The 25,786-nt window shown below is 42.3% G+C and overlaps 1 protein-coding gene across 8 annotated transcripts in view; it reads left to right on the forward strand.

Moving 5' to 3' along the window:
* Positions 1 to 122: 122 nt before the first annotated feature.
* LOC101166541 (oxysterol-binding protein-related protein 1) overlaps positions 123 to 25,786 on the forward strand; it is a 34,031-nt gene continuing 8,367 nt past the window's right edge. For 3 of the 8 annotated variants that reach the window (XM_023953964.1, XM_023953965.1, XM_023953966.1), the window contains exons 1-18: positions 125 to 397; positions 4,867 to 5,002; positions 5,080 to 5,165; positions 5,240 to 5,314; positions 5,409 to 5,520; positions 5,664 to 5,749; positions 7,042 to 7,186; positions 8,897 to 8,964; positions 9,051 to 9,095; positions 11,817 to 11,890; positions 12,067 to 12,130; positions 12,241 to 12,342; positions 13,995 to 14,126; positions 14,257 to 14,338; positions 15,039 to 15,145; positions 22,547 to 22,709; positions 24,508 to 24,709; positions 25,314 to 25,389. In XM_023953964.1, coding sequence (XP_023809732.1) covers positions 389 to 397; positions 4,867 to 5,002; positions 5,080 to 5,165; positions 5,240 to 5,314; positions 5,409 to 5,520; positions 5,664 to 5,749; positions 7,042 to 7,186; positions 8,897 to 8,964; positions 9,051 to 9,095; positions 11,817 to 11,890; positions 12,067 to 12,130; positions 12,241 to 12,342; positions 13,995 to 14,126; positions 14,257 to 14,338; positions 15,039 to 15,145; positions 22,547 to 22,709; positions 24,508 to 24,709; positions 25,314 to 25,389 — 1,764 coding nt within the window. In that variant the 5' untranslated portion in view covers positions 125 to 388. Of the gene's footprint in view, positions 398 to 4,117; positions 4,142 to 4,866; positions 5,003 to 5,079; positions 5,166 to 5,239; positions 5,315 to 5,408; positions 5,521 to 5,663; positions 5,750 to 7,041; positions 7,187 to 8,896; positions 8,965 to 9,050; positions 9,096 to 11,816; positions 11,891 to 12,066; positions 12,131 to 12,240; positions 12,343 to 13,994; positions 14,127 to 14,256; positions 14,339 to 15,038; positions 15,146 to 22,546; positions 22,710 to 24,507; positions 24,710 to 25,313; positions 25,390 to 25,786 lie in introns of those variants that run through there. The other 5 variants (XM_023953967.1, XM_011473721.3, XM_020702936.2 and 2 more) reach the window with 5 other exon arrangements.

Consider the following 25,786-nt stretch of genomic DNA (forward strand, 5'->3'; position numbering starts at 1 on the left):
AAGAAAGAAACTACTAGAATGTTTTTATAGACCTAAGTAACAAACCAGCATTCGCTTGTACTTTTTAAAAAGGTCTGGTTTCCTTTTTAGAATTACTTTTATTTTGAAAGTTGGAGCGTTCCGCCGTGGTGTCTTCCGGTGTGGACAGATCAGCTGATCTCGGTGTAAACTGTAAACAGTCAGGACTCTACCCGAGGTGTGTGTGTGTGGAGGAGGGAAAGTAGAGTGAAGGGGAACTTCCACGCGTGTTTTATGTCCGTTTGTTTCTCCGCGGACGCTGATGGGGAGCGCGCGCTGTCTGCGCGGAGCGGTGCGGGTGTCTGCGCGGCTCCCCGCCGTTTAACGGAGGGCGCACGTGAGCACAGCTGTCACCAAACTCCTGACGGACATGGAGTCAGTAAGTTTGTCTGCCGAAACGTTTAATCCACAGCTGGAACCTGGTCACGTGTGAACGATTCTTCCCCACATTCTCGTTCTGTGGGGAAAGTTCCACGCGAAGATCATGAACAAACAAAACTAGCAGATCATTTGAATTCCTGTCCAAAGCCAGACCTCCTCAGGAGGGAGCAGGCAGCAGGACTGCAGGAGAACCGGCAGAGGAGCACAGGGAGGAGGTGCAGGTGAAAGCAAAGACTGAACTGAAGAAGGGCAGGTGAGTTAGAATCTCAGGGATAGATCCCAGCAGACAGAAGCATCCCTCCTGTGGAGCACATGGATGAAAGGACGGCCACTCTCTGCCTCCATGGGTTCACTGAAGCTGCATTGATAGCTGGCAGAAATGGATCCAGTTGGACTCTCCATCCCATGTCAGAAAACATCCCTCCTCCAACTTAGAGCAAAGCGTCATAAAAAGGTTATTACAGGACATCAAACTCTTCTCCTTCACTGGAATGGCTTTAGGTTCTCTTGCTTTTAGCACCAGGTTGACGGGGTGGCAGGGTTTTTTATTGTTGTATTTTTTGTTTTGTTACACGTGGTATGTTGCAATAATTCACTGAAATGTGAGCCAACTTAGAAATGAAATGAGAATGTGCATTAGTGAACATTCTGCAGTCTCAGCATGAAAAACAAGCCTCCAATTTTGACTCTAGTTGTTTGTGACCGTATAGTGGATTATTGTTTTTCACTGTCAGACTGCAGGACTCTGAATCTGCAGGAATGTCAACCCATTCTTGGTAGCTGATTACGTAGACAGGCTGTCATGGGACGTCTTTCAAAGGGTTGTCCCTACACTCCCACATGCTTTCCCGGCCGAGGTGAAGCTTTCACACGCAGAGTTTGACCTGTTGAGGTCAAGCCCTGTAGTCTTTGCTTCTCTGATGCATTCATCATTTGTAACTGCCGCATGATGTAACAGTGTCTAATGAGCCACCTCCCTGTCTTGTTCCTCTGCCTTTGCACACCGATTGTTTGATTAAAGCTTGTAGAGTCATGTGCTCATGCAAGAAGAAAAAGTGTACTTCCTTCCTGAAAAGCGGGTCTGATGACTCGAGCTTTTCTCGTTTGAGTTTCCTTTTTCTCCTCATAGACACAATGGTTCTCCAAACTCGTGACTTTTTCTCCTCATGTCTTGATGGTTGGATGGAAGTCATGTGCAAAAGTCAGTCCCCCCACTTTTGATCTCATGTTGTTTTTGTGTGCAAACATGTCATCTGGTTGTTATCAGAGTTTCCTCCTCTGCCAATTTTTAGCATTTTCTACAAAAAGATTTTTTTTTTAAAAAGAAACCAAATTGTGAGCACTGCAAAGTTTGGTCATTTGCAGCAAACTTGGGGTGTTTTCTTGACTGTCAGTCACTCATATTACAGTTTGGCCCATTTTCGGTTGTGCCATTACATCAGTTTGACAAATGTTTGTGGTGTCCTACTTTTTCTTGATGTTCCTTCTCAGCATATAGAGAACTGTGCTGAGCTCTTTATCTAAACCCTCCATACTTTACTCTTTTTAAACTTCTTTCAAATGTAGATTTGCTGCTCATTGCAGGGCCTACATCGAGCTATTCATAGTAAATAATATCCATGTATATGATCATATATTACCTTTAGCACACAAAAGATTTTCTTTATTAGATATTACTTATTTTCCTGAGTTCGTTTTCTACCTGGAAGTAGGACGACTCGACCTCTGAGGCCCCGCCTTTTCTCTCCTTGTGGGTGTCATGACGTCATCTTGGAGCCAGCCCCTGCAGCGTGTCTTCGTTTCACCTGCGAAAACGAACAACATCCAAACTTTTGCAAAGATGGATGTGCATACAGTGCAAATAAAAGGAAAGGGTTTAGCTGATCACCGCTTGCTCCACGGAGAAAGTGTGTGTGTGTGATAGCTTGGGGGCGGGACTGGCAGCGCGGACTCTTCCTGGAACTCAGTGCCAACAGAAAATGCTGCTCTCATCAACCCAACTGTAAAGGGAGAGATGACTTTAGAAGGGGAAAATGATAATAGCTCTTTTTGTATTTTATATTATATAACTTGGCTCGTCTCGCGCCTCCAGCTGGTCTCCAACTCCATCTGGATGAAGCTCATCTGCTGGACTTTAAACATGTAGTTGTAGAGTTAGATGAGCTAATTCTTCTCTAAGAGTTCTGGTACATCGCCTATCCGTCCTGGGGGAGGATCCCTCCCTCATGTCATGTGGACACCCCAGAGGTTTTTTTTAGGAGATTTTCCTTACCGTGATGCAGGGTCTAAGGCCTAAGACTCTAAGGCTTAGGCTTTAGTTACATCTGTTTAGTTAGTTTAGTTTAGAATGTTCCTATTGAATTCTATGTATTCATGTTCTTTATGAATGAAAATAATGTTTACTTTACAATTACTGCTATGAAGCCCATTGAGATGACTATTGTTGTAATATTGGGCTATAAGAATTGAATTGAATTGAATTGAATTGAATTGAATTGAATTGAATTTAATTGGAAGGGGCTGTTCCTCACTTTGTGACATCACAATGTGAGAATCGGTTCGTTTTATTGGATTGAGAAGTGCTGGTGCTCAGAGAGCAGGTTTTTAGAGGAATACTCAGAAAAATGAACAGCTCAAAACACTGCTCTGTGGTTTCTTTTCGTGAAGAATGACCATTATAACACACTTAAAAGCTCAAAAAATGGATTTAGCATGATATAGACCCTTTAATGTCGTGTTGTTGACACAGTGCAAGCACACTGTTGGACATCTGTCAGGTAAAAACAGGCCCATACTACCAAAGCTCTGCCCCTGTGCTTAACAGAGGACCATGAGCATTGAGAATTGACAACTGCTGGACCTGCATCTGTGAATTACACAATTTTGCGAAGCCTCGTGGTTTGATAACATACAGTTTTGCCTCACAGCTGTTTTTAAACAGAAGAGTCTTTCTCTTGGAAACTCTTCAAAAACCTCAAGTTCTTCTGACTGTGATGTCACAGACTTGTCCTGCTGTCTGAAGCGTAGAGTGTGATGTAAGACTGAGGTTTACTGAAATGTTCTGACCTTAAGGTACATTTATGGTCAGAAAAAACTGGGAAAACTTACTTTCCACTTTTTTAGATATGGTTTATGATTGTGATTTATGATTGATTATTGTTTTTTAACACTATCGTTGATGTCCTCGCTTGTCCTGGTACCTGGCCCATAAGGCGTTAAGGTATGCCTTCTAGTTGGCAGAAGGGGAAGCCTTTCGGGGGGGGGGGGGTTGCACTTAAATAATATGGAATAAGGTGTCGCAGACCAACGTAGCCAAGATGAAGGAAATCTCTGATTTCAAAACGGGGTCAGATGAAGCTTGAATTTTGAAGGAGGAGGAGGAAAACCAGGAACAAAAAAACCCAAACCTTTGCGGACAGTTGATCATAAGATCATCGACTTCCCCTCTTTAAAACACACAAGCCACAGAAACATCAACAGCACAAAATGTCAAATCTAGCTTTTTTTGCTTCCCAAGCTGGGCTCCTTATCCATCCTCAAGAGACCAAGATCCTGAAGCTCAGCTCCAGCCAGTGAAGCTTGGCAACAACAACCCAGAAGAAGTGGAGACTTTTAGGTATCTAAAGGCAACTGCAAGGAACGGACATGGACGTCAAAACGCACATTAGAAGGAATTGAGGACGTAGAACTGTCCTGAAACTTTGTCATCTTGTGATTCAGAGTTTAAATTCTCCATTTTCAGGTATTTCAAAGCTTTTCAAGGATGTTATTTAGTGTTAAGCAGCATTTCTGTCGTTCTTGACTTTTATATGCTAATTTATCCTTTAGCATGATTGAAGCAGTTTCTCCTTCTATTTTGGCCCTTTAAATAATGATAACAATAATGATGGATTGGATTTACCTGCGTTTTTCCAGACCCTTAAAGAGCTAAGGGTGTGTCCATTATTCATTCATACTTGGTGATGGTAACTACTGATGTAGCCACAGCTGCCCTGGGGCAGACTGACAGAGGCGTGGCTGCCAGTTGGCGCCTACGGCCCCTATGACCATCACCGGGACATTCATACACATTCACACACCAGTGGAGTCACACTGGAGGCAGGGAGGGGGAAGTGTCTTGCCCAAGGACACAACGACTGGGGGGAGCGGGGATCAAACCGCCGACCCTTCGACCAACTCAACCACCTGAGCCACTGAAAAGTATCTTTCACACAAAACATTTTTTGGGGCTCTATCTTCAACAAATGTAGTTTTTGAGTTTTAGCTTGAAAGATGCAGCAAACACGTCTGCCTATTTTACTTTCAATCAAATGTTTTTTGGAGTTGTATGTGTTAACTCTGCTTGTAATGTAGAAACTATGTGAGCTGTCTGTTTAGTTAGAATTGCTGCTTGTCTATATCTGCTTGTTTCTTCTTCAGTGGTTGTCTCATTCAACAAATGTTAAAAATGCACCTTTCATGGTTCAGCTGCAGGGTTCCATGGAGCAGCTGGAGCCAGAGGAGGAGTTCCTGCGGTTTGCCCGGAATGGAGATCTGCCTGGAGTTCAGAAGCTTCTCTCATCCCAGCTTAAAGAAGAGAGGCAGATCAATATCAACTGTAAAGGTATGCATGAAATGCACTTCAGACTGCTGCTGTGACACCAACCTTCTTAGATCCATCATAGTGTGTCGTCTTCTCAGGTAAAAGTAAGTCTAACCTAGGATGGACACCTCTTCACTTGGCCTGCTATTTTGGTCACAAAGAAGTTGTGAAGGAACTGCTTAAGGTAGAAGTTTTATTTTATTTTATTTATAGATAGGATCTATTGCAAAGATAACACAAGTGCCATTGCCCCTGCAGGCAGGTGCAGATGTTAATTTGCCCAATAATATTGGAGACACCCCTCTGCACAAAGCTGCCTTCACAGGAAGAAAGGTATCTTTTGCACAACTGTCAAAAATACACTTTCTACATCTTTGATTATGCACATTGTTTTATCCATTCAACCAAACAATAACGTATGAATCAGGAGATTGTCATGCTGCTGCTGCACTATGATGCATGTGCTACTGTCATCAATGGGACAGCACAAGTTCCCAAAGATGTCACTCAGAATGCTGAGATCAGAAGCATGCTGGAAGGTGAGAGAGAAGTCATTCACTAATTACCGTTTGAAGATTTTCCCGCCAATTCTCACAGTTAGCGTTTGATGATGCACGTTCATTTTCATACTTTGCATGCTTAATGTCTTCTCGTAAAATCCCACTGTGTCGTGGACGTTCAGCTGCTGAGAGGACAGAGGAGAGGAAACTGGAGGAGAAACTCCTGGAAGCTGCACGGGAAGGAGACCTGGCCTCGTTGAGTCAGCTGGTAAGTCTCACATTTAGATATTTGATGACAAAAAGCCTCAACCCCTTTTATTCAGGAAAATATTTCTTGACAACTTTAGTCAACAAATAAAGATAGAGAGTTTTGTTGGACGAATGAAGAGTCACTTTTTAAACTTAGACTCAGACTGACGTTTTTGTCAATACACTAAAACAAAGCAGTGAGTTTTGCAAAATGCAACAGTGAATTGTGCAAACAAAGGTCGTGACTCCACTAGCGACTGTGCAGTTTATATAAGGATAAGAGAACTGCGTAGAGATTATACACATGTATGCAGTCTGCACTGAAATGTTAAACAGTTATTTGTAACTAGAGGGAGAAGAAGAAAATGCAGGGTTGAATGCAATAATGCTGAATGAAAATGAAACTGAAAGGGTAATAGTTGGCAAAAAAAGAAAGAAAGAAATGATCAAAGTTGATCACAAATAAAGTGAAAACAGCACAATAATAAAAAAGATATTTTTGTGAAAAACTCAAGCGCCGGGTTTCAAAATCGCGAAGTTGTGCACCACAGCTCACGTGTCATGCAATGACCCCAACCAGGTACAGTGGACAGGACATATAATCTATATAATCCTGGAACATCTTGAAGATTCAAGGATTTGAATAGTTGAACGGTTAAAATAGCTGAAAAATTGAAGGAGTTAAGCAGCAAAAAAATGGCAGAAGATTTAATGCTTTATAGCATTCAGGCAATTATTCACATCAAAAGGTTGATACTGTATTTCAAAGATTTTATAGTTTTGTATTTTCGCTTCAAATACAAAATATTTCAGCGAAAAAATAACTAAAAAGCCTGTTAGAAATTGCTGAAAGATGTTCCCACAGTCTTTCAATGATGAAACCGTTTCTTCTCTGGTCCGCTGCTCATCCATTCAAGCTCTCTGGGAAGCCCTTTCTATACTTACCTCATTAAGTTGTGTGAATTAAACTAATTAGATGTGAGATCTTCAGCAGATGTGTCTCTGGGCGGAGGAGAGCCTTTTCTGTTTATTTCTCAAGTTTTTCTTTTTTATTCTGGGAGTCGTCTTTTGGCCTCGGTACTTGTGCTTTATATCTTTTATAAGTAAACAGCTCTTAAGTTGTGTTTTTTATGTGACAGTCGTACAAAAAGGTGTTTCTAAAGAATCAAAGGAAAAGTGTGAAAGCCTTTGCTCTTGCAGCTCCTGTGAGAAATCAAAGAGTCCAGCTAAACGTCTCCGTAGAATAATAAAGAACTGCCGGACACATGGGGCCACATGTCTCGACTGTTGTGTCCCGTCTGCTCTCTGCAGCTCACCAAGAGAAAGCCCTCGGATATCAACTGCACAGATCTCCTGGGAAACACTCCACTGCACTGTGCGGCTTACCGAGGCCAAAGGCAGTGTGCCCTGAAGCTGCTGAACAATGGAGCCAGCCCCTACTCAAAGAACAAGAACGGTGAGACGTGTCCGCCGTGGCTGACTGCCTTGGATGAGAACTGATATTTAATAGTTTTCCTGTCAGAATTGATTTGAACGATGATTCCTTTATCCCTAAAGGGAAATTACAGCCATGCTATATAAATTATTGAAGATGGGGATCAGAATAAATAAACTTAAATAAAAGAAGAAATTAACTGACTGTCACAGCCATCGCGTTCATCTTCCTCTTCTATCTCTTTGTAAACTTGTCTCTGTGGTTGCACATTCAGGACAACCATAAGTTCATTTATTTCTGAAGAACTGCTGATAGCTTCTACATGTTTTGTCTTCAAAGACCATTCTAAGTTCATTCAAGGTTTTTTTTTAGTTTTTTTGTTTTACCGCAGACCTTGGCAGACAGAAATCCATGAAAGTTGGAAAAATAACATTCTGTTGTCACTGCAGTGTTGTACATGAAATTGTTCAAATTAGAATGTTTTTGGTTTGACAAAAGAATAAGTTAAAAAACAAGCCTAACGTGATCATCTTTTATGTTCCCAATCCTAAAATGCACAGACTGACATATGAGGTTAGACAGAAACCTCTGTTGATTATCATGTTTGCAGATGACGCTGTAATCTGTAGTGAGAGCAGGTGAAGGAACATCTAGAGAGGTGGAGGTTGGCTCTGAAAAGGATAGGAATGAAGGTCAGCTGCAATAAGACAGAGTATCTGTGTGTAAATGAGAGGAACTCTAGAGGACAGTGAGGTTACAGGAAGCAGAGGTGGAGGACTTTAAATTCTTGCGGTCAACAGTCCAGAACAACAGAGCGTTAGGAAGGAGGTGAGGAGGTGAGTGCAAGCCGATTGGAACGGATGGAAGAAGGTTTCAGTGTGATTGTGTGACCAAAGAGTGTCAGGATAAATGAAAGGAATTGTGTAGAAGACTGTGGTGAGAGCAGCATGTTGTTGGTTAGAGACTCTGCTGCAGAGACAGGAGGAAGAGCTGGAGGTAGCAGAGATGAAGATGTTGAGGTTCTCTTTGGGACCAGGATGGATCAGGAATGAATCCATCAGAGGAACAGATCATGGTAGATGGTCTGGAGATAAATGCAGAGAAGCAGGTGGAGATGTTTGAGAGGAGGAACAGTGATGATGATGGTGAAAGGATGCTGAGGTTGGAGCTACCGGGAAAGAGGCCTAGAGGAAGACCAAAGTGGAGGTTCATGGATGCAGAAGAGGAGAACATGAGGATTGCTGGTGTGAGTAAGAAGGATGAAGAGGAGAGGGTTAGATAGAGGTATATGATTCGCTGTGTCGCCCCCTAAAGGGAGAAGCCAACAAACAAAGATTTTACCACGTCTCCATTCCTTATGATGCACAATAAAGCATAAACCAAGTTTATTTTGAAAGAACGGGTTAATAGAATCTGTATAATTGAAACCTGGGTAACATGATGAACACAATGTTCTTAACAGACCTGTTGTGTCCTTATCAGCACTGCTTTTGATCTGCCAGCAGTGTCTCCCTCCTTGAACAGACAGACACAAGACAGTTTATCGTTTAACGCTTTTCTTTGAATTGGTTTTGTGTTGGAACTGTTGAGGCGAGATGCCATGTCTAACTTTAACGTCCACAAAACCATGAATGACAGTGACATTCGTTTATTTGTTGTAGTTAGTATTTAAACATCTTTTGATGAGTTTTTTTGTCCCTGTTCTTTACAAACGCGGCCTGTTCCCTTCAGGTCAGACGGCGCTCGACCTGGCCAGTGGTACAGCCATGCAGCAGTTTCTTGAAGCCAACATTCATCGGGTGAAGATTGGTTTGAGAAAGAGGCCAATTTTTCTTTGATTTGCTTTTTCCTTGTGGATTATGTTACTTATCTTTGTGCTTTGCAGGGTTCAACTCGTCATGTCAAGAAGTTTGAGGGTCTCATCTGGAAGGTGAAGCAAATAACCTTTTTTGTTGTTGACTCAGCTCAGAAAATTCCAAACTTAAGCAGATGGTTTCTATGGTGGACTAGGTCTAAACATTTGGCATCATTCATAAGTCAGTGTAGCTGATAATTGACTGTATTTGGATCAGTTTAGCATTATATACATTGCATGAAAATGTACCCAAACCTTTATGTAGGAAGTTTGTGTAAAACACAAACTACACCTGTTTTAAAAGGCAGATGTCATGCCTTTTTTAAGCCTTTCATTGTAAATAATATCCATGTACATGACAATAAATTACCTTTAGCACACACAAAGGGAAAAAAGGCTTTCTGGAAATTAAAAGAACTCATTCCTCTGAATATTTTTAAGTCCAGGCTGAGATTGGAGGAGAAAGTTACTTTTAGCTGTTCCCGTTTTACATAAGCTCTCATTTTTATATATTTTATGTTTTTAATGTTGACATTTTTATTGTAAATGTAATTTATTGTCTCCCCCTAGCCAGGACTCCCTTGAAAAAGAGATTCTTAATCCCAATGGGACAATTCCTGGGTAAATAAAGGTTAAAAAAAAAAAAAGATTAAAATTTTTTTAATCTTAGTTCTTTTCCTATCCGGAATTAAGACGACTTGATTTCTGAGGCTCCACCTTTCTTTCCTTGTGGGTTCCGCCCATTTCATGATGTCAACCTAGAGCCCCGGCAGCGTGTCTGCGTTTCTGCCACAAAAACAAATAACATCTACGCTTTTGTAAAGATAAATGTGCATATAGTGCATATAAAAGGAAAAGTTAAGCTGATCGTTAATAGCTCCGTGGAGAAAGTGTGTGTGTGTGTGTGTGTGTGTGTGTGTGTGTGTGTGTGTGTGTGTGTGTGTGTGTGTGTGTGTGTGTGTTAGCCTGGGGCGGTGCTGGCAGCCCAGACTCTTCCTGGAAGGGGCTGTTCCCCACTTTGTGACATCACAATGTGAGAACCCCCTCTTTTTCGTGGGTTGGGAGGGGCTGGTGTTTATAGCAGGTTGTTAGAGGAATACTTTATGTCGTTTACAAACAGCAGTATACATTTTTTACTGTATAGTGATTTGCTTTGCATGTTTGTTTGTTTTACGTTTAGGTCCAATCTCATTATTTACTTTAGTCCTCTTTTTTTTTTAAATATCTCCTCTCAGCTGAACTCAGCTTTCCTGCTGGACAAAGACCTACATTCAGAGCCACTACAACATCTTAGCTCTTAAGGTTTTTCAGGGATATTCCATCCTAACTGGGATGGAAACATATTCTCAATTTAATTCAATTCTATTATTGAAGAACTATAGAAGAACTCATGATATCAAATAGATATATTCTGTTGCAATTAGATTCATTCTAAAAATACCAGATTATTATAATCTATTTCCGTCCAGACTATTGCAATAAAGCCAGATGTCCCGTCTGTGTTTTGGTGATCGCCTGTAAAAGTGATAGACAGATCCCACTGAAAGGTTTTCAGTGGGATCTGTGGAGAGGAAAACACACACCTAATGGAAGATTAGGAAGGAACTCTGAGGAGAACCAGACCCATGGTGGTTTGACGGGAGACATTTGTGTTAATCCAGCTTCATGTTTCTGTTGTCTCTACAACGCTTTGAGATTCATGGTCTGCCATTGGCTGGAATATGCTTAGGTTCTGTGGGAAACAAGCCCATATCAGCATATGTCCACCCCCATGCTTGGCATTTGTTATGAACTGGATGAATTATTGTCAAGTCCTCATGAAGTCTTCAACCAAATATGTGGGATCATCATCATGAGATGTCTACTGCCGTGCATATTTGAAGCTCCCCTAAACGCTTATGAAAGACTCTCACTTCTAAGTGATGAACTCTGAAGTGGAAACAGCCATAGAACCCTCTCAGAGTGAAGCAGCTAGCAACAGTTTAGTTTGCTGCTTTTACCTTTTCTCCTTGACACGGTGTGAAGAAACATCTGCTTTCAAACTGCTACATCCTCTGAGTGATCTGCTGTGGATCATTTCTGCACAGACTGCTAATCGGGAGTACTTGACTCCGGCTTACATCTGTATTCTGTTAGAACCACTGAGGTTTTTAAGCTCTGCTGCTGCGTTTTCTAACTTGTAATCTTTGCTAAAAAAACTTAAAAACAAGGATATGCTTATAGTTTCTTATAGTTGTATTTCCTGTCTTATCTAGTTCTTTGATCTGACTCAGGACACTCATGTGCTTCACCGTTTTTGTTGCTTTTTATGGTTCCAAGGTTCCTGCTGTAAAAGCATTGTAGAAATCCAAATGTGAATGATTTTTCCAGGTCTGAAACTGACAGTTACTGTTTTTGGCGTGGGTTTTAATTGCTTGCAGACATGTGAGGAACATCCATGTTTCATCTTGTGACGGGCCGTCATTACAGTGGACCCTTTTTGTTTCAGAGCTTTTGCACAATTGTTGTCAAATTAATTCCCTCCTGTTTGTTCATGTTGTGAAATGCAGCCGTCACAATCAATCTTGGTAACTTTTCTGTGAAAACCAAAACGCTCTTCATCATTTCTGAGCTACTGAGCCAGGAAGCCACCGCAGCAGCTTTTCCCTACTTACCTACATTTCTTTTCTGAGATGAGCTTGTGTTATAAAGTTCTGTGGTTTTTAGTTCTATCCATTCGTTTGTTTGCTACCAAAACGATTTATTCAACCCTTAAAAATATGAGGTGTAATTTTCCTCTTGCTTGTCACTTCGCAGAGCTCCAGATTCTTTGGATGGCGTTCCTATTGGGTCGTCCTTCAGGATGGGGTTTTATCCTGGTACTCAAAGCAGTAGGTGCACCTCTCAACTCTCAGCTTGGCTCTGTTCTTTGATTCAGGCACATGAAAAGATCTCAGCATCAGATTGAAAGGTCTTAAAAGTGACAGAAAAAGTCGTTAAAATCAAAGGATTTTTTTTCATCTTCACTGAAAATGTGTCCCTTGCTTCTGCTCTGTGTCATCCCAAGATCTGACGCAGCTGCCAATGTAAGACGGCAAGGATGCAAATCTCTCACTAACTCTCACTGTTTGGTAAGACCTGGGTAGAAAACGGCGCCCAGAGAATTGATTTCTGCCTTGCTTTGAATCCACAATTATTGTATTCTTCACAAGGAAATGCTTTTTCTTCTTCTTACTTCAAGATACGAGCCAGAGAAGACTGCTTTTTTACCCTCAAGTGCTTTGATGACAGCGTCCACCATTTCAAAGTATCACCCAGAGCGGACCCTGAGGCGACGAGAAAGGCAGGTTCAGTTTGCCGTCCTTCAGGAGGAATCTGCTAAAACCCAGGGATGCTCACAAGTCACAAGTCTAAAAAGTTTTCACAATTATCTTTTTTTTCCTTTAGAACAACCAGTGTTAAAAACCAAAGGCATTTAGTCTTACAGGAGTCAAACTAATGCAGGGAAACAGTTTAGATGTTGCTTGTTCTCGTTTGACAGTGGCGTTAAGTTAAAAACAACAAAATAAGCTTTGTTCCCGAACCCCAAAGCTTTAGTCTCAAGTCAGTGAGGTCAGCCTTACTTAACCCTTTCCCCGCAGTGATTTACATTCTAAATAAGGCCAAAACAACAATGACCAAATCCCTTTTGAGAACTTCAAAATAAAAGATAAAACTTAGTCCTAATAATTCAAATGTGATTCCAAATCTGTTGGTAAACATACAAGCGTTTTTGTTGGGATTGGACCTAAGTAAAGCCACACTTAAATATAAAGTTGACCAAAACTAGCTGTTTGAGATGATTTTGCCCAAACAAAAATCCGTCTGGTCTTTGAAAGTCACCACATTGATAATGTAGCGATGCTGCTTTGACTCTTCTGTCTTCTAGAGGCTGTGCTTTCATTGCAGCAGACATGGTTCTCATGTTTTTCATGTTCCTTAGTTGGTCCAACATCCGGGGAAACGTCTGTTGGCTGCTCAAACACGTCCAGGTGTAACATGTGTGGTTAAGTGCTTAAGTTGTCACTATAGCACTGTCCTGATGACTCTTGTGCTTTTGTCACTCTTACATCAGTTAGGTCCTCAAAACATCTAGTTATGGGTTTGAGGATGAAGACTTAGGAGGGGAAAAATCAAAGAAGAACTTGTTCATTCTGTGGTTCTCTGTACGTTCAGTCAGGATCAACACGTTTCCTTATACTAAGTTCAGTTAAAGTGAAAGTCCACTATCTGTCAGACGCCTAGGTTTGTGAAATTTCCTCTCCGCATTTGACCCTTCCCCGGGGGGAGCGGCGCAGCCGCGCCCGGGAACCTTTTACATGACATGAAGGTTAAGTAAGGGTTAATGGCAGACGAAGTGTGCGTTATTTCTTTTTAACGCACGCCGTGGAAGCCTGAATCTTCAAAGCAGAGGACGGTTGATTCCGCGAAATCCATTAAAAAGTAATAACGCACACTTCGAAGGCCATTAACCCGCTTATACCGTGGTCACTTACAAAAGCAATACATATTAACCAGTTTTTAGTCCTTAATTCTTGTTTTTTTTCCAATATGGATCGCTTTTTTTCTCACAAAAAGTCTGCGTCGCGCAGCACCACCGCTGCAGTCAAGATTCGGCGATATTTATATGCAGATCTTTCCGATGGGTTGAACAACGCATCAGTTCAGAGAGAAAGTTTTCCTCTTACCGCTTGTTTTTGTCCAGATGATGAAGCTAAAGGTTGTTTTAAAGAAGCCGGCGCAGTGATACAAAACATTTAAGCTAGGTGACCGGAACTTCTTTCTTCACCGTGCGGTTATCAGGTTTCAATGCACACCCAGCAGCCAATCAGAATCGAGTATTCACCCGGACCATGGTATAAATGTGAAGAAGGAACAAGTTTCTGGGTTGAGGATGCCTTTCTATAAACATGTGGAAAAAAAGATTCTAATCACTTTTTATGATTTTTCTTTAAGGCATGGCTTGATGCCCTGGAGGAACACTCGGCTTACAGCACACACTACTGCTCCCAGGAGCAGGACAGTGAGGAGGAAGAGGAGGAGGAAGAGCAAGTGATGTCACTTGGGGATTTGTCTGAATCATTACAGGTACCATGAACAAAAGGGGAAAAAAAACAAATTAGCATTTCAGCAGAATGTTGTGTTTTCTCTGAATCATACATCACTGCACACCGTTTTCCCTCATTTGCATCCTTCTCACGTCTTTCTAAATTACCAGGCAGCAGAGGTCAGCCAGAAGAAGCTGGAAGAGGAGGTGGCAGCTTTCCTGTCCCTGCTGAGAAATGACGCCATGTCCAAACGTAAACCCTGTTATTTCACTGACGCCTGATGTGGGTTTTTTTTTGCCTCTATTGTTGTACAGATGGGTGGAAAATCAAACGGAAAACCAGCCAAATTGTCTTCAATGAAAGGAAAGAAGCGCTTCCCTGTAATTTAGCAAAGGCCTCTTTTACCATCCACAACTGTACTGCAGAGACAGAAAACCACTCAGCTCTGCTGTTAGTGCAGAGTGCAAGCTAACAGGAGCTTAAAACCTGTCAGTGTCGCTGAATTCCAACCCCAGGGGTGTATCGGTCATCGTATAGGACGGTGATCATTTTCAGAAATCCACTGGATTCCCTGCTTTCGTCTCTGATAGTGAACTTCCATTGAGAAGTGTTTGACAACAAGCTACAGGGGAATTTTCCTGCAGCACATCTGCAAGAAAGCATTTTATAAGCAGGTAATTCATTGATGTTTTCAGGGATTTCCCTTTCATTTCTCATCCATTTGCAAGCAAACAAACTAAAAAAGCACAGAGATATTCAGGCTAATTGTAAATTCTAAACATTAAACTGTAGGGATAATTAAACAGAATTCAATGGACATTGTTCAACACACTCCTAATTAAAACTGGAGACTTCTGTCATGTGGGGCTTTCTGTGATTAACCCCTCTTTTGAAGACTGGCACTGCTGTCTTTGACTCCTATTTCACTCTGGTTTGTGTTTGATCCCTCCAGAGTTTCCATCCGCGGTTCTGCAGAAAATGCAGGAAATCTGTGATCTGTCCAGTGAGACCTCATCCAATCTCAGTGTCTGTCTCAGCCTCTTATCCAAGCAGCAAGGGGTGAGTGTCAGCGGCAGACCTGTGTGCTCAGCGGGATTCACCGAGTCTCCTTAGATGTGCTGTGGAGGACTGCATCATCGTTCAGTCATTTTTATACTGTTGAAGGGTTTTGTTCAGTATTACCACTCTCAAATATTGTTTGGTGTTTAACCTTGCAGCTCTTTTGTGCAAACAGCAAACCTGCTTTAAGTCTCCCCCAACAAAAACATCACACATTGTTAAAAATCTGGATCTATTTCTTTTACCTCCTCAACCCAGAATGCAAAACTCAGGAGCATCAGCACCACAGCTTCAATGGAAGTCTGCAGAGCTGCTGAAGCTGTGATCAGCAGCAGCAGCTGGCTGCAGCGTCACGTCTTAAGGCTGTGTCGCACAAGCACTACTGATATTTTGTGCATTTTCCACATATGAAATTTCGGTCTTCCACGATACATGCGTGATATACGCAGTTCATGAATATTTCTTGCGTTTTATTACTTAAATCTTACGCAAATCTTGTGCTTGATTTTAGCTAGATGCACATGCAAATTTGTGGCTTTCCACGACCGTCCCACGTATGTCTAACGGACTTTTCACACATGTATCAAAAAGTCAAAGTCAGCTTTATTGTCAAATATGCTGCACACACACATGACACACAGCACAGATGAAATGACTTTCCTCTCGCCCCACAGTCCAAGCATCTTATAAAATAACAACTGTAATAAGCAATCTAAATAGTACAAAAGAGCAATGAGACGCTTAAAGTGACAACAGTGCTAAGAACAGTAAGTAGATGAGTCAGTGATGGCAGTCTTTGATGAAGATGATGTTCTGAACAGGTGTGAAAGATTTTCAGTATAAGTTCGTAGCAGGGAGTGGAGGGGGCAGAGGGGGGAGGGCAGGGAGGGAGTTGAGTTTCCTTATTGCCTGATGGAGGAAACTCTCCTTGAGTCTGCTGGTTCTGGACTGGAGGCTTTGCAGTCTCCTCCCTGCTGGCAGCAGGAGGAAGTGACTGGGATGGGTCCCCTGCAATCCTGATGGCGTTGCGGGTGAGGTGGGGGTGATAAATGTCTGAGAAGCCACTGAGAGGGACACCGATGATCTTCCCAGCTGTTTCTCCAATGTGCTGCAGAGTCTTCCGGCAGGACGCGGTGCAGGCTCCGTACCACACGGTGATGCAGCTGCTCTCGATGGCGCCCCTGTAGAAGGTCTGCATGATGGGGGGAGGAGCTCTGCCCCACTTTAGTTTGCAGAGGAAGTACAGGCGTTGTTGGGCTTTCTTGGCCAGTTGATACAGTGTTGTGGTTCCAAGACAGGTCGTCAAGGATTTGCACCCCCAGGTTCAGCTCACCCTTTCCACAGCAGCACCATTGATGCTCAGTGGAGCGTGCTGGGTGGGAGTTCTCCTGAAGTCCACAACCATCTCTTTGTCTTCTCCACAGTCAGTTGGAGATTGTTGTCTTTGCACCACAGAGGCAGCCTGTTCACCTCACTCCTGTAGGGGGTCTCATCAGTGTTGTTGATGAGACCCACCACTGTTGTGTCATCCGCAAACTTGATGAAGAGGTTGGAGCTTGATGTTGGGGTGCAGTCGTGCAGAGTGAAGAGAAGGGGGCTCAGCACATGTCCTTGGGGGACCCCTGTGTTCATTGTGATGGTGCTGGAGGTGTTGTTGCCTGTGGTCTCCCTGTCAGAAAGTCCAGCAGCCATTTGCACCGATGTATAACTTTTATATCCCGTATATGTTCAAATTATCTATTTGACACACAAATCACTAATGAATTGCATTTAATCAGCGCAATAATCGCACACAGTTCATGTTCTACGTTGGTTTACGTGTTCTTTGTGTGGTTTATTCGTAAAAATTAAAAAGGTAAGTGAAAATTTCACGTAAAAGACCACAGTTTTCTCACCTCTTCCACATATATTCACGTATGAGCGACTTTCATCCATATAACATGCAGAACATGTACGTGGTGGCGGTGTGACACGGCCTTCAGATCAGCTGGAAGTTGTTGCTTTTTTGCAGTTTGAATTTGGACAAACCCAGCTGTGCAAACAGAAACCAGGACTTTATTCGTGGAGTAGTTCAGCACATCAGGAGATAATGCAGCAGTGCTTCTGTCTTGAATGATGAGTTTATCCTTAAGCTGTCTTTGCTCACACGGGTTAACAGAGATTATATGCTTTTTGGAGATTTGTGTCAACCCTCTAAAAATGCTGTAATCAAAAAGATTGTTTGTTCCACTGAATACTCTGTTTCTTTTGACCGCGATGCAACTGCAGGATCTTCTCAGGAAAGGAGCGCAGTGGACTGATTTGATTATAAGCTGTGTGAGGACTGTTTTTGTGTGTGATTCAATAGCTCTGATTATGATGTGAGAATAGACGTGTGCTTTAGATCTTGTAACAGGAGAAGGGGCAGCAGAGTTTACAACTAGTACTTTTTGAAGCACTTGATGGACTCTCGTGTCCACTCTGAGTTATGGGAAAAGCACATTTTCTAATGTTGTTCAAGGATGCGTCTTGGTGCTAAGTGGCTTGTTGATGTGTGAGAAATGACTTGGACACTTCCAGCTCATATTAATTATGCTAATACCGAGATAAAAGTGGCATGTGGTGCAACTGCATTAGTAACAGCAGGACCAGCTTATTCCATCCAGTTCAGCATGAAGAACATTTGTTTGTGACCTTCAAAGTCTCTAAAGACACTTCTTATTAGTAAGTGTGTTAAAAAAGGAGCAAATGTGTAGAATATTTTTGAACCTGACCCTTAAATAGGTCATGGATGTTGGAAAACTCTCCTCTGTAGCTGGAAAAAAATATCCTCAAGTCTTTTTTCCTTTAAAACTTATTTTTGTAATTAACTATTGAAATTTAGACTTTATTCTAATTATTCTTTTTTAGACAAAAATATAATTTTAGGACCGGTATCATTTTAAGGAGTTAAGCAAAAAAACAACCTGATGGGGAGCAGACACGTCGCCACAGCACAGCTTTTCTCCTTCCTGTAGGATTTAGAGGTTAAAAAACAGGAGGCTGCTTGATTTTTTTAACAACTTTATTGAAACTTTATGTGGTTTGAATTGTAGCATGAACAAGAATTATGGGAAATTTGGAACAATCAGTTCAAGAAAATATGACATTAACTGGTATTATTGTATAAATTAGAGGGGAGCCAGTTTAGCTCGTGCTGGTTTGCGGCGCCTTCCGTCCGTGAAACCCGGGTTCGACTCCAGGCTCCTCCCTGTTCCCCTCTCTACCTCTGCCGGTTTCAAGCCCGGTTTGAGAAGGTTGCGTCAGGAAGGGCATCCGGCGTAAAACATTGCCAAATTTAACATGCGACTCGTTCGCTGTGGCGACCCCTGATGGGAGAAGCCGAAAGTGGAAGAAGATTGTATAAATTAGAGAATGAAGTCTGTTAAATGTTACATTGGAGTGAATGTGAATCTTTTAATCCTGCTATCAAACATGTATCAGTCTTTTCTTATAGGGTCCAAGTGTTTGCTATGGGTCCATTTTATGAATACTTAGATGTTCTATAAGGTCAAACTAATGCAGAAATTACAATGATTGGTGAAGTAGTAGAATAACTCTGCTTTCAGATTAGGCCTTAAAACCTGATGCTTCTTGTCTGTCGAGTTACTCCGTGTCTTTGAGATCATCAACTGCTGATATCCTTCCACTGCAAGAAATCAGACGTATGAAAGCAAACTAAACTTTATAAAGCAATACAGGAACAAGCTATCTGTCAGTTCTCAGTCAGATTTGGATTTCAACATAGATTTCATATTTAACTTTGTAAACTTGAGCCTTTAGCTTTGTTTAACCATTATAAAATCATTTTAAAATTAAATACATCGATAATAATTGATATTAGAAAATGTCATTTGGATTGAGGCACGGTGGGTTTATTTGACTATAAGATAAAAACGATCAAGTGCATCACAGCGGACAACAAACATCTGATGTCTGCAAAAACTGATCAGTCCATCATTCCAGTCCAATGGGCACGAGGCCCACCGAGACGGCTGTTGTAGTGAATTTGGGCTATATAAATAAAATTGAAATGAATTGAATTGAATGGGTGGAAACACTTAAAGATTTATTGTTTGAAAACCAAACTGAAACTGATCGGCAGCAGAAGTGGAAATGGTAAAATGATCTTAATTCACTTAGGAATCCATGTTCATAATTACCACAGCTGTTAAATCTGTTGTGAGGCATGCTGTGAACCTGATGCCTGACTTAGGCTTTCCTGCGTGTTCGTTTCCTTTGTGCAAAGAATGAGAATGTTTGCAGAGGTGCTGTGATGTCCCCCACGTACTCCAGCTTTTTTGGGAGGTGTTAAATTTCACCTTACACTGTTCAAGTCAGGTGGCATTTGTGTTAAATCATCTGTGTAGTTTCATAGTAAGACAGTCTATGTATCTGTACAGCTGCAAGAAAAAGTGTGTGAACCCCTTGGAATTAGATTTCTGCATGAATTGAACAGAAAATGTGTTCTGATGTTTGTTTAAGTCACAGTAGTAGAAAATCATAGTCTGCCTAAAGACCCCCTCCAAAAAAAAGAAGCAGTTTTTGATGTTAACTTGTTCTTGTGGCTTTAAGTGACGATGGAAGACACAGATACAGAAAATTAAAATTGCATTTCTGAGTATTTCTTTTGACAATTTGTTGTGAATCAGGAACAAATGAAAAAAAATGCCCCTTGAAAAATCCTGCTACAGTGACGTAGACGCTACAATCGGTGAGATATAAGCTCCCTGCTCTGCTCCAGTTCAATACATCCACTGTCAGACAAATAGATCCGTGTACGTCCGTTTTCCTCATCTGAACAAGAATCTGGAACATAACTGTACGTAGATACAATATTGCTTGTCACTTTTGTTGCAAAGCTTATGCTAATGTCCATTCCTACCAATCATCTTCTTCTAGGTGCCACTGTCAGTACCACTGGGGGCACTGAAGTCCCCTAGGATGAAAATGGGGTCCCCAGTTGGGGCACTTTCCAGTACACCACTGAGTGACATCAAGATGGCCGGGTCCTTCGACCTGCTGTTCGGTCACAGTAGGCCAAAACTACTGTGACCTTTACCCCACCCAAAGACGAAGTTACAGAACCCACTGGGGTAAACTCTAACACTTGCCAGCTTTGCTGGGAGCTCACAAGTACGCCCATACCTGCCCGCCGCCTAGAAATGTAAGATAAGATAAGAAAAGATAAGATAGGACTTTATTGATCCCCAGGGGGAAATTGGGTTGAGTGTTCCAGAGTGTTCCAGAGCCGAGGCCAGGCTTAGAGGGGAGCCCGACTTTATCTAGCTGGTACTGCTCAGACTCCTTCCCTCCCAGAGAAGTGATGTTCCATGGATCAAAAGCCAAATTCCATGATTAGGCCACCGAGGCAACCCGCCTTTGACTTGCAAGCCCCAACCGCACGCCTGGCTCTAGAATGGGGTCCTAGTGACGCCAATCCAGGCAACGTACTTGGGTCTTCAGAGAGCCACACTTTGTTTGGCTCGTCACCTTGGACCTGTCTGCCATGGCAGACCCTACCAGGGGTGTTACTAGTGGTGGTTCACAAAGGGGACAAATATGTGTGACAGATAAGTTTATGACATTCCTGGGGAGCTTTAAATCTGACCGTAACAGTAAAGTGAAAATCATCTGCCTTTTACATTTATGTTGGATAAAACCAATTAGCAAATGAAATACGGAACATAACAAGTAAAAAGACAGTCAAAACGTTCAGAATAAGCATAACAATAAAGACGTTTCAGTAGTAAGAAGTGACACTGCATGAAAGAACACAGAGCTTTTCTGAGTTTTTCTATTTCAAATGTAAGAAATGGCTCTGCTCTGTGTGGATACCTTAATAGCCCTTTTCCACCACTGAGGTATCTTAGAGCTGAAGAGTTGAGCTTCTTTTTCTGTGTGCTGCAAGGACCAGTATGTGCCGTCTGTCTGTTTGTTGACAGAGAGCAAAAAGAGTTGAGGATGAGGGTAGAAAAATGCTGTTGAAGCTGATGTGGGCAGGGGGCCACTGCAAAGATCTAAACAGTCTTCAGACACACGTCCTGGATCTCTATAAGTTGTACAGTTGGGTATTGGATAAGGTGTAGAACCTTTTTTCTTCAATGATTTGTGATCTTCACTGGTGTCCATGGATTACATGAAATATTTCCACCTTTATCCACCTTTGTCATGGTAGGGAGAACACGTCAATGCAAGGGTGGGGTCATCTAAGATAGCACAAGGGTTAAATGTTTTGTATCACTGCACTGGCTTCTTTAAAACAACCTTTTGCGTCATCATTTGGACAAAAACAAGCGGTAATAGGAGAACTTTCTCTCTGAACTGATGCTTTATGCAACCCATCAGAAAGATCAGCATATAGATCGCTTTATATCAACGAGTCTTGACTGCAGCGGTGCTGAGGTGCGACGCGGTCTATTTGTTACGACACGCCGCACCATGTCGTTTGCATTTTTTGGGGGGGGATCTTTGGCAGAAATGCCGTGCCAGTGAAGCGGAAGTTGTCAAAAAGCATTTATATGAATGGACTTTAACAGCCAGCTCGTAGTTTTATCGGGTGCACCTTTGCCGGGCCTCAATAGCTCGTCTGTGTCAGCCAATTGAATGATGATCCATAGCAGCAGCAGCAGGGAAGAACACAATAGAAGACTGCCAGGACCTGAGAGCTCATGAATAAAAATGGCACCAAAAAGGGATTTAAAAGTGTGCTGCTTAGTGTAATTTGCACCTGATAGTGAGGAGTGTGAATGGAGCAGCGAGCTCCTTCCCCCTTGTGAAGGAATGATACTGAATCTCTTCCAGCATCTGCACCACCTTTGGGGCGTCCAGCAGGCATTTCCTCTGAAAGCGTGCTCACAGTGGAGCCGCATGTCATTAAGCAGCTTTCCCCCGCGAATACGTCTAATTAAACCGTCTCTCTCTCTTTTCTTTTTAAACGATCTCCAGCTGGATTAAACACAGTGACTGTTTTTGTTTTGTGTTTCAATCTAAGCTCTTTTTGACACTAATATGTAATTTGAAAGGAATGGCTCACCCATGGTTTATTCAGTGTCCAAACCCTGTCACCTGATCCGCTGTCCGTGCAGGAATCGTGTTCTGCTGCAGGTCATTTGAGAGTGCAGCGCCAAGGTGGCTGTCCTACATAAGAGGGCCTCCATCCTCTTAGCTCTGCCAGTCACTGTCCTGCTGAGAGTCTGATCATGAGAGAACAAAGGAGACGGGCCAGTCTGTCAACAGGCTGATATTTCTGAGTCCACACACATGTATCTATTATGTTTCATGCACCAGTTTGGGGTTTATCAATTTAGAAGATTAAAGGTAGTTTTGTTTTGTCTTTATATTGTGTGTGCGTGCGTGCATTTGTGTGTGTGTGGAGCTCAGGTACGCAGTTTGAAATTGGAGCAGGAGGTAGAGAAGAACAAGATCCTTTCTGAAGCACTACAGACTCTCGCCACAGAGCACCACGAACTTGAGCAATCCGTCGTCAAGGGATCTTCGCCGCGGAGCGCCCTCAGTGACGATGACTTCCACGACGCTGTATCTGGTGAGTTTTCACGTTAACAAACGCACTCGGGACGCGGCGGAGATTCTGTGACAAGCTCCCGTTCACTCTGTCATTCACCCATAGGACATTGGAATACTTTTGCCCACCAGCGAATGCCTTTGGTATGTTTGTACCTCTTCCAGCCTTGAGTGTGTTTTGCTGAAAAGTTTGCATTTGATGTTTGTTCTCCAAGTGGACTGACACCAAACAACAAGGTGGCACTCGTTTAGGTTTGCAATATTTTCACAGTCAGTTTTAACGTTTTATTTAGTTTTACACTTGCTATCTTGACGCCTCATGCAACCGCCATCACCACTATGCTGTCATTGGATCAGAAATAGAATAGAGGGAGATTTGCATTAAAGATCAGCACTTGTTGCTTTTAAGAGCCATCCATGCTGATATTTATTCATCTTCATAAAGCAAAGGACTCGAGATGGGGACACTTTCATCACCTAACTGTGGTAAACTTGACATGACCGCCTGGTTGCAGTTACCTGAGCTGCTTCCCCTGCTCTCCATTTGAATGAGAATGGCTGGAGAAAGGACATGGCTTTGCATCTTTAGTACCACCTTCGACTCATAGTTTTTAATATAGAATAAAGCTTTAACTCAAAATCTTCAGCACACATGTGGGAACATTTTTGTTTAACAAACATAACAACAGTTTGGCTTTTTTACATTTTTTTAGCATGAAATGGGATGAAAGACGTTAATCCTAACTGAAAATGTAAAGATTCAGAAATCTAATCAGCTCCTTCCAACTCAGTGAAAACCTCTGCAGCTGGTAGATTTTAGTCCTTTTTTTAAACATTTATAAATTTTTCTTGTTTTTTAAGCTTCAAGTAAAACACAAATAAATGAAGAAACAACAAAGAATGAATTGCCACAAAGCGTCACCTGAGCTGTAATGAACAGACTGGAACAGAAACGGGTCCTCAGAGGTTTTCATAAATGTTGAGACATTTGTTGAGATAAACAACAGATTTTCTTTGGCTTTCTGGATTAGCTGTGTGGAGGGGACAGCCACAGCTCAGACTGCATGTGCAAGAGTCAGTCGTGAAGTGGGGTGGGGTTTTTTTTTTCTGCTTTGCTCAGTGGCACTTTGGTCATTTGGGCTACAAAAATGAAACTAGTGTAATATATTTTGGAGAACAAGTGTAACCATGTACTTTTCCAGAAAGTCTTTGGCAGAGCAATTTCTGAATAATATGTGGAAGAGCGGTCGACCTTCTGATAGGAAGATCTCAGGTTCAGTTCCCGTTCTGTCTGCCCCTGTGTTGAAGTCCCCTTGAACTCTGAACCCCTTATTGCTCCTGGTGGTTAGAGGTTGGCGTCAGCGTTCAGCAGCGGAGCCTCCATTAGTGTGTGAATGTGTGTGTCCATGGGTGAATGGGACTGTGACGGTAAAGCGCTTTGGGCCCTCAGGAAAGGTAAAAAGGTGCTGTTTAGGTACACGCCATTTACCACGGACCATTTGTCACCATCATCTTCTAGTCCACTCATAAGACCCACTAACTTCCACACTCATGATTCCCTTGGCAGAATTGGATTTTACCTTTCTTGACGGCTCCCGTTTTCAGACTTTAGGCTAAATATCTCAGGTGTGTCTGCAGCTCAGGCGGTAGACTGTCTGTCTGTCACAGATCATGAGATTTGATCCTCTGGTCTGGTCTGGCAAAGCAACCTGACTCTGCTGCACGTTTAAAAAGGCAGACAGACACCACAATATGTGGAACAAGTAAAGGCGTTATTACAATGAATGTACATTCTAAAGTTTATGGCTTATCTCTGCCAGAATCAGACTCTGAGATCTCCCTGAGCGGCTTTGAGACGGTCGCCAGCCATTCCTTTGACGAGGACGAAGAGGAAGACGAAGGCTCTGTCATGCTAAGCAGCCCTTGTAGCAGCCCAACTACCAGCCCAACTACCAGCATGCAGCAGGAGTATTGCCATGGAGACAAGAACGAGACTCAACCCAACGGAATAACAAAGCATAGGTCAGCAGTGCAAAAATGCCAGACAGCTTCTTAAATTGGTTCATTTTTATCTGTGATTTGAGGATTACCAAACTCTGCAAACACATTACAGCTGTCATTTCCACAAAAACATGGCCATCTGCTGTGAGGCCTCTGCGCTATCAGTGATCTTCTGTCTTTCTGTTTGCCTGCGAGTCTTTCCACTTGGTAGTGTGAATAATTTAGTGTAAGGGTTTAGTCCTGGGACGAACGGTAAAGGTTGAGCTCTGTGTCGACGCAGTTAAATATTCATGAAGTCACTTGAGTGTAACAATGAATTTGAGGTTAGATACTGTTTCTATTAATGTTGCTGCTGTAAATGTAATTTTTTAACAGTATCTCACTTTAGTTTCACTCAGACTTGTAGTTGCTGAAGCCCCGCTTTGGTCCAGCAGTCTGGAGGGTCGGGGCCTCCCAGCACTCAGGCTCTTTTTGTTCGTCTGCTCTTTGTTTCTGTCTGCTTCATAATCTTTAAATCTAACGTCCTTGAGATGCTTTGGGTTCACGTCATGATCCGTGTCAATTCTAACGAAACCTGCATCTTCAGGAGTGCTGTGTAAACACACATCTGCTTCTGTCTGCCCAGGATGAGCTTACCCGCACCAATGTTTTCAAGGAATGACTTCAGCATCTGGAGCATCCTGAGGAACTGCATTGGAATGGTGAGGAGGCTTCATTAGCCCTGACTCTGACTATTTTCCTTTAAAGCAATTATAGTAACAGCAGATGATGTAAAATGCAGGAATCTGTGCAACAGGAGAGTCATCCTAACAAATGATGATCATTTTCAATCAGTCCTACCTTTCTCAGGCTTTGTACAATATTGCTTTAAACACTAGAAATAACACCAGGTTCTCCATCAAGTTCACACTGGATCTTTTTGAAGAGAACTTGAATTTTTGCATGAAATTACCTGTATTTTTCAAAATGTTCAAAAAGTCAATCATGAGACAGCTTCATGGTTTTCGAACTCTGACATTATGGGCAAAAAGTCTTTTAGCTGCTTTCAGTGGTTCATAGTAAAACATGGAATGACTTTCAACAGTAAAGTACAGAAAC

Source organism: Oryzias latipes, chromosome 4 (assembly GCF_002234675.1).
Source record: "Oryzias latipes chromosome 4, ASM223467v1".
NCBI classification, from domain to species: Eukaryota; Metazoa; Chordata; class Actinopteri; order Beloniformes; family Adrianichthyidae; genus Oryzias; species Oryzias latipes.